This window comes from Hypomesus nipponensis, chromosome 2, assembly GCF_054491055.1.
Source record: "Hypomesus nipponensis isolate SF chromosome 2, ASM5449105v1, whole genome shotgun sequence".
Taxonomy (NCBI): Eukaryota; Metazoa; Chordata; class Actinopteri; order Osmeriformes; family Osmeridae; genus Hypomesus; species Hypomesus nipponensis.
The window spans coordinates 7,512,318-7,523,510 of NC_140362.1; the positions used below are offsets into that span (position 1 = coordinate 7,512,318).

General features: G+C 39.9%; 1 protein-coding gene across 2 annotated transcripts; it reads left to right on the top strand.

Annotated features, from left to right (window-relative positions):
- The first annotated feature begins 229 nt into the window (after positions 1 to 229).
- Positions 230 to 9,409, top strand: echdc1 (enoyl CoA hydratase domain containing 1). 2 transcript variants are annotated; one of them, XM_084704022.1, is made up of 6 exons: positions 230 to 387; positions 1,093 to 1,331; positions 2,299 to 2,441; positions 2,607 to 2,659; positions 2,838 to 2,918; positions 7,783 to 9,409. In XM_084704022.1, exons 1-6 carry the CDS (start codon positions 359 to 361, stop codon positions 8,207 to 8,209), a joined length of 972 nt encoding a protein of 323 aa, XP_084560148.1. In that variant the 5' UTR covers positions 230 to 358; the 3' UTR covers positions 8,210 to 9,409. The 2 variants fall into 2 exon arrangements, with proteins under 2 accessions (XP_084560148.1, XP_084560150.1); XM_084704024.1 differs by lacking the exon at positions 230 to 387 and adding an exon at positions 417 to 670.
- Positions 9,410 to 11,193: the final 1,784 nt, after the last annotated feature.

An 11,193-nucleotide genomic window follows, 5' to 3' on the forward strand; every position in this document is an offset into this window, starting at 1 on the left:
AGTAATATCAAAGATTCTTGCTCAAAATTTCTCAACGTTGGTAAGATTCTATTCACAAGATGCAACAAATAGTACTGTAATGGTAAATATTACTTGTGAAAAGTAATCCCCTGAGCCCTATTTAAGGTGGTTCGTCCATTAGAGCATGAATATGCTGCAGTGTTGCGGCATCTTGTTTATTCTGCTGCTACGCAACTGCGAATTTGACCTTTCCAAGATAGCGGCCGCATTTCTCGCGCCCAGCAGCCAATGCGGCGTCTAGTCTTTATTATGTCTATGAGTAGACGGGCTCTGTATGCTCCCTGGGCTTTTTCATGTTTCCTTGGGACTAGCTTCAGTGTAACACATAAACAACCGCATGAAACATTCCATGGTTAAACAGTTAAGGTTGGTAGCTGCATGGCTAACTAAACATGGAACAATTTCAACCACAATTGGACTGTTTTTAATTACATTTTATAATATGTAGGCCTATAGCTGTGCGTTTTGCGTTAAATCAGCTGTAAACGTGTTTGCTAGGGAGTTAATTATTTCAAACAGTTTTGACTAATCGAAGGGCACTCAAAACCACACTGTTTAATTAAATGAACGACATTAGCTTACGACAGCTCGTGTGTCTTCATGAAATACAACGAATGCATCTGACTGAATTCTAATAACTGTTACCTATGTAAGCTGTAATATAAGTGGGAGTTCCATTTTGAGTGTAAAAAACAACAAGAATACGTTGTAGTGTGCACAGTCCAATGCTTCTAGTCCCATTTTTTGGGACATCTCTTGGGCAATATGCAATTAGATTCCAATGAAGTGAGACTGTCCCACAAGTCAACAAGAAACATTGATGATTATGTTTATAGTTGATCTTGTGACTCAGACATCTCTCTCCACTATAAAACAAAGGGCCGTATTTTACTGGCGATTGAGCACACACTTAGACAACCTTTATTACTAGAATATAGGTACTTGTCAGGGCTCAAACTGCTATTATAAGATTTTCAGAGAACTCACTACTTCCTATGTGTTCCTCCACTTCCATTATCTTCTGCAACTTGGTTTTTCATTTCCCTCACCTCCCTGTCATTCCTCTTTCAGAACCATGGTTTTGTGTATGGTGACTAGGCTCTTACTGAAAGCCAGGAGGCCAGCCTACTGTGCCAGGCTCCTCCACACACAGAGTGTCTGTGTGTATGGCTCTGCCCAGGGCTTCAAGCAGGAGGAGATAGTGGAGAAGCTCAGGGCTTTCCCCGGGGGATCTGTTGACCTCGTCCTAAAAGAGTCTGGCATCGCAGTGCTAGTAGTCAATAACCCAACTCGCATGAATGCTTTCTCTGGTATGTAATCAGAAGTGCATACTGAAACTCCGTCCATGTTAGTATGAGTATGAATCACAAACACAAATTACTGCTGTTCTTTGACACTTCAGGAGAATTACTGATTTCTAGTGCTGTCAAACAATTAAAATATTTAATCACGATTAATATCATTAATGTCATAGTTAACTCAGAATTAATTGCAATTAATCACACATTTTTTTCTTTTCTAAATGTCCCTTGATTTCTTTTTCTCCCATTTTTTCTCATTTTAATGCTCTTATCAACATGGAAAAGTGGATCGGATTGCTTAGTGCAAATGTTTTTTTTTGTTTTTGAAAACAACATTGCAATTGCCTGGCTTTGACAAGGGGGTGGAGAATTCGCATCTGCGGTGTGCTTGGCCATCAAGTGGTCTTTCAGACTGTACGTGCTGCGCTGATAGCTCAGTTCACAACAACAAATCACACAGATCACTTTGGTCTTGTCAATGGAACCATTAGGCAACTTTTTAAAAGTAAACTTTCCATTTAGAATCTTATTGGCATCCATTTCGGCGTCTCGTGCTTGCCATCCACTCAAATCGTAGCCTAATACTCCTTTGCCGGCTCGCAAGCCCGAACAAGCGTGTGCCTGTTGTTTTGTTTCTGGTCTAGCAAGATCCGGTGTGGTGTTGTAGTTTTTGTAACGTTAGTAGTTGTTGCAACAGCATGTGAAAAAAAAACTACAAAATTTGCTAGGCCAAAAAGGACGTTAATCGAGTGATTAAAAAAATTGACGCCGTTAAAATGGGTTTGCGTTAACGCCATTAATAATGCGTTTAACTGACAGCACTACTGATTTCACATTCCTCCTGACTAATAAAATAGCCAAATGGAAGCTATCTCCATGTTGCTAATGCTACACATTTCAAATTCTAGTGTAGGGTTTCAGTTTAGCTGAATATGTCCATTGAGGTCTCTAACTTTACTGCTGTCCTTCTTGCTAGGCACCATGATGCTGGAGCTGGAGGAGAGAGTTACCCAGCTGGAAGGCTGGATGGAGGGGAAGGGTGTGATCGTTCAGGGGGCAGCCGGAACGTTCTGCTCTGGGTCTGACCTGAATGCTGTCAAAGCTATATCCAATCCCCAGGTTAGCACAGAAAATGTTCCCACCAACCGCTCAGGGTCATCTGACCATCTCTCCCTGCTTCTTGCTGGATTTTCTCTATCACTGGAGTATCTATCCCATCCCCCTTCCTTTTGCTCTCATGCAAGTCATGTCAGGCATGATTTTACAAGAACCCTTCTTTTTCAGGATGGAATGAAGATGTGCATGTTCATGCAGAACACATTGACCAGGCTGCTGAGGTTGGAAATAGCAGCCCCTTCATTATAATAAATAAATGAATGAAAGATTAACAGATGACAAACTAGTGACAGAGCAGATGAATGGATCAATGATGGATGAATTAACAAATGAATGAATGAACGAACGAACGAGTGAATTTTGTACATCCCATGAACAACTTGTTTCATCGTATTGCAGGCTGCCCATGATGTCTGTAGCTCTAGTGGAGGGAAGAGCCCTTGGTGGAGGATCTGAGCTCACCACAGCCTGTGACTTCAGGTACAGTAACATAATAAACTCACCACAGCCTGTGACTTCCGGGGCCCGTTCGTCGTAAGGGTTGAAGCTAAGTTAATCAATAGTCCCTTTAGCCCGTTAACATTAGCGAGCTAATTGAGAACAGCAAATGTCGGTTTGTCAACGACTGATCCGCATCCAAATCATGTGGTTAATTCCAATCAGGCTAAACTTAATCAGGGCAAGTGCACGTCCTACTTCAAAAGGCAGGAAAGGTCAATCACCAAAACCGTGATTTTCTAACGGTGTGATGGCGGAAAAGACAAAAGAGAGAGTGGTGATATTCTCACCATCCAAGAAAACTATTATAATGAGTCTCTACGAAGACAATAAGCATATTATCATGGCTAGGTCAAACACCGCCACCGCTGCCAGAGCAAGACAGGCAGCTTGGCAAAAAAATTGCCAATAAGCTAAATGCATACATTTTGGGAAAATGTATAGGGTCGTCTTAAGTGCCTCATTACCCCCAATCAATCAGATCAGATTTATTTAAATGTGCCTGCTGGCAGTAGGCTTAATGGAAATTAATCATCGAATGAGATCTTGCTAGCGAAAATAATGATCTCAACTCTAATAAGAATAAATAATTAAAACAAGGCCAAAGAGTATCTAATTGATACGAATTCATAGACACTTATGATGATATGTACTGAAAGTGCTTATATCATGTAATATATGTGTATACGCATGTAGGCCTTTGTGTAAATCCCTCTTTGATTTCATTGACTGGGACATGGCCAGGGAATATGATCAAATCAAATCAAATTTATTTGTATAGCCCTTTTTACACGCAAGCATGTCACAGAGGGCTTCACATACGCCCATAGAACTGCCCCTCAACCAACCTAAACCCTCAAGGATGATGAATTGATTCATCAGCTGGTTAAGCGCCAAGTACACTTTTCTTACAGCAACGCATTCTGCGGCTTTGCCAATGTTTTCTGCATCGCCTATAGCCTACTGTATAAAAATGTACCTGACGCAAAAAACCTGTAGGCTATGTAGAGAGTCTAAAGCACAGTTAAAGTTTCAAGTAGCTTTATTGGGGTGTGCTTGACTTCGGCGAGCACAAACCATTGTTATCTCACATATATATTATTATTATTATTTATTGTTTATTTTCGCCCCCCTAAGGATGCCTCAATATTTGGACTACATAGACAACGGCAATGTCAAAAGGTTCGTCTTGGTAGCGATTGCGTTGGTTGTATTGGGATTTACGTTCCGTTGCACAGTTTAGGAGGTTACAAAGTTTTTGTAGGGACAAAGTGCCTTTTGTCGACAAAGGGTAACCTGTGCTAGCTACGTCACCACGTCAACACACGTTAGCAACGACGCATGGATACAACGTGATAGAGACTTTCTAGCTCGCAAATTGGAGCTTGGATTACGAGTGAAAAATACCACCCCCAAAAAATCACAACCATTTGGCTTTGTAGAGAAAGCGATTTCGAGTGGAACTGCAATCTTGCATTTTTGATTTAGGTTGTGACAGTCTTTGAAATTTGAGTGAGTGCAGGTCGCCCGTGAGACCGCCTCGTCTTTTAAGCGGCAGCCATGCTAAAAAGCGTCATAGTAGTATTTTTTGTAGCCAATTTTATAGTTCAATTTTACACGAAAACTGAAAGAGGGAAATGATATGACTTTTGTGAAAACAGCCAGGTGGTGAGATTTTAATATAGATTGCTGTAAAAACGTTGATTTGTTTGCTACTTGAGAGCCTGTAAGCCTCCATTGACGATTGCGTTAGCAACAACAGTGTTGCCAACAGGTTGACACTCAGTCAACTGTCAGTCTGCGTCTTGTGAGTATTTTCTTAATTTCGTACCAGGGTCAATTTTACATCTAAATGGACAGCAGTGTTTTAAAGATATGGCGATTGTAAAGACAGCCAGCGGGTCAGCATAGTTTGTTATTTGTGTAAAACTTGGAATTTGAGTGAGACTGCGTCTTGTTTTGACGTTAGCCACAGAGTCACAGACTAGGCTCGCCTACTGGCAGTGTAGTAGGCTACAGTACTGTCTTCAATGCCACAGCTATAGCTAAACTTTATTATGTCTTATTACACGGCTGTTCTTAATGCTGTAGAATGCTCCATTCACTTAAAAGGGGCTTCCCAACGTTCTGCGGTGAACAGTTTTCTCATATTTGACCGTTGCTATGCATATTTGACCGCTGTCAAGGGAAGTGGCTTTTTTGCCTCGGATTCACGTCTTTCGTAGCACTCCGCAAGTAGTCCGGTAACTTTTCAACCCCAGAGTACTCTGTTGCTTAGCGACGTCAGCTGATTTGAAGCCAAAATAATGATCAAAGTCTATGAAGTTCAACGTCTTTGGCGAACTATTTCTCTGCTGATCATCAATACATTGTAAAACAAATACATTGTAAAAAGACACACGGTGTTAAGTTATTTTTGTTGGAAAGTAGCAGTGTAATAAGCGGGATAATGTATAGAACGCCGGTCATTATCGGGGAAATAAGCCCCTTCATGGCGAAACTAAACTGGCAAAAACTGTGCTTCGCGTCGTGCCTAACGACTCCCCTTACCTGTTCTACAATCAGCGCAAACCACGGCCTCTTGGGCCTTAATGCTTAATTATCCCTTACAAAAGAAACGTTCAAATGTCCTGCGCTTTCAAACAATCAGGCAGCTAGCTTGCCTCAAGCAAACTGCTTTTGAATTAGCCATGTCCCCTAAATTAATATCGAACTTATTTACGTTTTGGGGGGCTTATTTTCAGTTAGCAGTCGGTACTATTTGAATCGCAATTCCATCTGAAATACTGCCAGTGACAACGTTGTTACAGTAGCTTGTTTCAAAGGGGGTTCCTTGTTTCAAAAGGTGTTTTTAATGAATTATGCAATATGAGTAGGCTAAATGCTTGAAAATATCACTAGAAGGGAAAACGGACCCACCTGCATCTGAAGCAAGCAAGCACACCCTACAATTTCCCAGAAATTGTACCCTCTCTAGTTGTCAATTTCTTCACGTCAAGACATAAAAAGAAATCGATGTGACGTTTCCCACTCTGCCACAGTGAAACATATAAAGAGCACAGGTATAACAGATAAGACAAGACATTTCCTAAAACATAGCGTTACATATTCACATAGAGCAGCATTTCTCATAATAAAGCATAAAGCTTGCTGCAGCGTGTGATATTTGCAATGTACGGCCCGAGAAGGTCTAGCAAATAAAGGGGTCCTTATCGTCTGAATCGATCTCGCTCAAACAAGAACTCATCCATGTGAAATAAAGGATGTTGGCAATTGTGTAGAACTCTATTGGTATGGAAAGCTAATCAAACTAGAATATAGCTCTTTGGTCAACTGGGTCTCTCAAAAAGGAGCTGCCATGTTATTTTCCGGGGGTGTGGCAAGCTTATCCAGCTACACTTACGTTAGCCTGCTCTGGAGCAGGTTAGTGCTAATTGATATGTTACTATGGTGATTTATCGAAAGTTGCTTCCACAAACCAAAAAGAGGGGCGTTTTTTGTCTTAGCCTGAAAATGTGCTTACTAACGACAAATACCCCCCAGGTACAGCAACATCCTAAATACACCACAGTCTGATCCATAGAGCCTGTAGCTGAGCCCTGGGGCCGGTTGCACAAAACACCTTAAGTTTTTTGTAATTTACCCTTAAGTATGACACTTAAGGGTAAATTTCTCCTTAGCTAAGGGATTTACTTAAGGGGGTTGCACAGAATCCTTTAAATGATTTCCTTAGCTAAGGTGAAACGTTAAGGGATTTACTACATTTAACGTGATTTTACAGCAGTAAAATTTGACCGTTTCCACAGTGACCGCGTTGTTAGGTTGTATCTAGTGCATCACCTTCGTAGCTAGAGCTAGCTAGTAGCTAGCTTATAGACCTATGAAAAGAAGGCAAGAAAACCAAATTGGTCAGAGGAGGAAAATATTAAAATAAATTTGATCCACAAATAACTGCAAACAAAAAACAAAGTTTTGGGGAAAAGTACGATTGTAGGACTAAATTGCATCGAAATTGCATCAAAAATAAACCTCAATATGTTTGGTGAAGCGGTCAATTCAAGAACTAAAAAATATATGCTAGAGCTAGCTATGATAACTTGACTGTTATGTCCAAATAAGAGATAACCAATTTCAGGAGGGACAATAAAACAGGAGATATCAACTTTACTCATAGCATAGGTCTTGTTGCTAGCCTACTCAGTAGCCTAACGTTTTTTTTAAAGTGAGCGCTAGCCTACAGTACTTCTAAGGTAGCTAACTATATCAAAACGAGATCAACAGTTACAGTACACTGCATTTACCGGTGTGAGTCTATAGCCTACTATATTTATATTATAGCTACTTTATTTACAGCAGTAGCCGACGCATAAATAGTAGCTATTCGTGTTTAGACTGCAGCACAGTAGCTTAACAGAGTGCCATAGGTGTGGGATGGGTTTATTTATCTCCATGAACGCAGCCATGTTGCGGTAAAGAATAAGTCAGAGGTACCTTAAGTTTTCTTCCTTCCTTTGTTTGCTAAGGTCTTTCGTGCAACGCTCCTTAAGGGATTCCTTAAGTATAAGACGAAGTTAAGGAGAAAACCTTAAATACTTAAGGGAACATTTAAGGAAACCTTAAGGAAAATACTTAAGGGTGCTTTGTGCAACCGATTATATTTTAAGGAAACCTTAACTCTGTCTTTAAGGAAAATCTTAACTTAAGGTGTTTTGTGCAACCGGCCCCTGTTATCTAATGACAGTGGATGAGATTGTCTCGCATAAGTCTACTGCTGTACCTCTTGTCCATTATAAGTAACAGCTCTCTCTCTCCTTTTTACTCACTCTATATGTCACTGGTTCTGAAGGCTGATGGCTCCTGGCAGTAGAATACAATTTGTCCATAAACACATGGGTCTGGTCCCGGGGTGGGGCGGAGCTGCCCGCTTGGTCCGCATTGTGGGAAGCCAGAACTCCCTAAGACTGCTGGGTGGTGCAATGAAGGTGGACCCAGAGCTGGCACTGCAGATGGGCCTGGCAGATGGGGTTCTTGAGGCCCAAACTGGGAACTACAATACCAGAAACAGTACCAGTGCACTTCTGGAGGCTGAGAAATGGCTGGAATTCTATGTCAAGGGCCCTGTCCCAGTAATCCGGGCTGTGAAGCAGGTGGTGATGTCAGGGAGAGAGCTCTCCCTACAGGAAGCACTAAGAACTGAGAAAGATGTGTTTGGGACTGTATGGGGAGGGCCTGCCAATAAGGCGGCATTGGCTAGCAAGGCCAAACACAAGTGATGTGGAGGGAGGAAAAGAAGACAACCCTCTGTTGTTTTGGATTGGTTCTGCCTTTGATGGACCAGACTATCGACTGGACTAACAGGAAGAGGAAGGATATTTACACGGAATTTCTTAATGCAGTGGTGTAGCGACATCCATTGATGTGGTATGCAAGCGATTATGACGTTAGTATAACTGTGTCAAATAAATTATATTCTTTATAGATGTTGATCATGTGACTCAATTTGCAATTAACAACGTCAACCTCTTTATTATGATCACATGTAGATCGTAGCAGGGTGGGTGTTAAAAAGTAAAGTGTCTTGCTATAGAAAGAGGCTTGGATTAATCATGAATATGACTGACTGTTTTGCCAATTATAGTGTGATTTTCTTTTTGCTCCTCTGTAGAAGTTCAAAAAAGAGGGTTCTATTTTTAACATGACTGTAGAGTTTGTTTTTAGTGCCTGTGATTACCTGCATGTAAAGGCTCAACCTTTAACACAGCATTTGTATCAAAGTTAGAGATAATTATTATCATGTGGACAGTATAACACAGCAAGCAACAGAAACACAATGAAAAATGTATAGCAATAAAAAATGTATAGCAATGAAATATTGCTCAAGTGATGTGGAAAAAACATACTGTTGTAATTATGGTTAATGATTATGGACTTAAAGATACTTGTAATCACTCTTTTTGGTATATGCTGTATTATTGGAAACCATAGCATTTCAAGTTATATTAGTGGAAACCAGATGAAAAGCTGTTGGCTGATTATTGTTATCCCTAAACAATGGTAGGAGACATAAAGCCCAAAATATAAAGGTTTAAATAATTAAAGGATGAGTGTGGGAGAAGAGCATGTGTATGCTTACATAAAGGACCAGGATGCCTAGCTATAACTTATGAGACATATTTGTGGCCTTGCGCCCAGAAGCCTAATGCAGCTGGCTGTTCAAGGTCAGAAAGAGCCTAAATTGGAAGATGTGTCGATGTAGGAAAGTACCTGTTTTGAATCCTCCGAGACAAGGGACCCGCTTGGTAAGATTACCTAATGTCTATGTAACCAACAAATATCGTACCATATTAACATACAATGGGGAGATTATATAAATTAAATTGTCCGGAGAAAACTTTAGTCTGATCCCGGGATCACGCTCACCTTCCATTGGGAATCTTTGTTACCTGAGAACCAATAAAACACTTTGCATCAACCCTGCTGAGTTCCAGTGCTGTTTTAAAATTGAGAATTGACTGAAGATGAACAGAACATTTGTTTCATCACAAGTATTACTAAATTTAAAAGTAGAGTGTTGTGTATATGTACTTTTAAGTTAAAGTTGCTATAGTATGGAGGACCAAACCTGCCATATTTAAAAATGAATGAATGAATAAATAAATGTCCACATCCATGCATTTAGACATAAATAAATGAATACATGTACTAATTAATGCACAATTGTCAATCAATATTACCTTATAATTTACATGTATTTATGTGTTTATTTGTGTATTCATTTATCTATTCATTTATTTATTCATTCATGTATTCATTCATGTATTCATTTATTCATTCATTTATTCATTCATTCATTCCTGTATTTCTTCTTCTCAATATGTTAATAAGATGTGTCAATCAAAATAGGTAGGCGGTATTTGACACACCATTGGCTAATCGTTTTCCACGCTTTGTATTCGATTATGTAGCCTTACATCCATCCTTGCTGTCATGGACAACATAGCCTACATGGACAGGCTGGCCGACCTTGTTGAAAACAAAGATTTAATTCACCATATGATATTTGGATAAACAAACATGTTATAAAGATTTTAATACGTTAGTTGTGGGCTATCACTTAACACCCAACTTCACTACGCTGACCGGCCAACCATGTGTTTACCCCGATAAAAACGTAAACATTTTAAAATAAAAAATCCTGATTGTTGATTGTCAAACCAACATATTTGTCCTGTGTGTAAGAGCGAGATAGACAATCTGGCATATAGCCCCCAATCAAGCAGAAGAGAAATTTGTGAAGATTGACGACACAAAGTTAATCATCGAAGATGAAAAGTAGCTTAGTCCTAAATGGAGTTGTATGCCCCATAGCACATGTTTTACAAAGACTACGGCAACAAAAGCCAAACGTTGCCACGTTATATTGGGAATGGGATGCCGTTGCAACGGTTATTGTTTGAGCAACAAGTTGCTAAATAGCCTGTAACCTATGCCATGTTTATGTACATGTCAGCTTTACATGTAGAAAAGAAAATCTCAGAGAAGGTGAAAGGCTTGGTGACCGGCGTGGAGAAATGCGCGTCTAGTGTGAACAGCATCGCGCCATTCGTAGTATATTGTGGTGCTCCAGGGCGCTTCGCAGCCAGTGTGTCCCAAGCGTTAGCTAGATTGAATCTATGGCTCTGGATTGATGTCTGAATGTCTGAACATCAGTTTCCACGCCTACTGGCCTCCTCTCATTATCATATTGGGAACAATGAATGAATGAATGAATAAATGAATAAATGAATAAATAAATGAATATATAAATGACTGAATGAATGAATAAATAAATCAATCAATCAATAAATAAATACATAAATGTAAAATATATGTAACTATTGATTGACAATTGTGCATTAATTAATATATATATTCGTTTATTTCTGTCTAAATGCATGGATGTGGACATTTATTTATTCATTCATTCATTTGTAAATATGGCAGGTTTGGTCCTCCATACTATAGTAGACATATGGGTGATCATATGATAAATTTGGGGCCAGATGGCTGAGCGGTTAGGGAGTCGGGGTATTAATCAGAAGGTTGTTGGTTTGATTCCCGGCCGTGCCAAATGAAGTTGTGTCCTTGGGCAAGGCACTTCCTACTTACCTCAGGGAGAATGTCCCTGTACTTACTGTTAGTCGCTCTAGATAAAAGCATATGCTAAATGACTAAATGTAAATGTGCAGTGAGGTTACTGTCGGTTGAGAAGACGGTA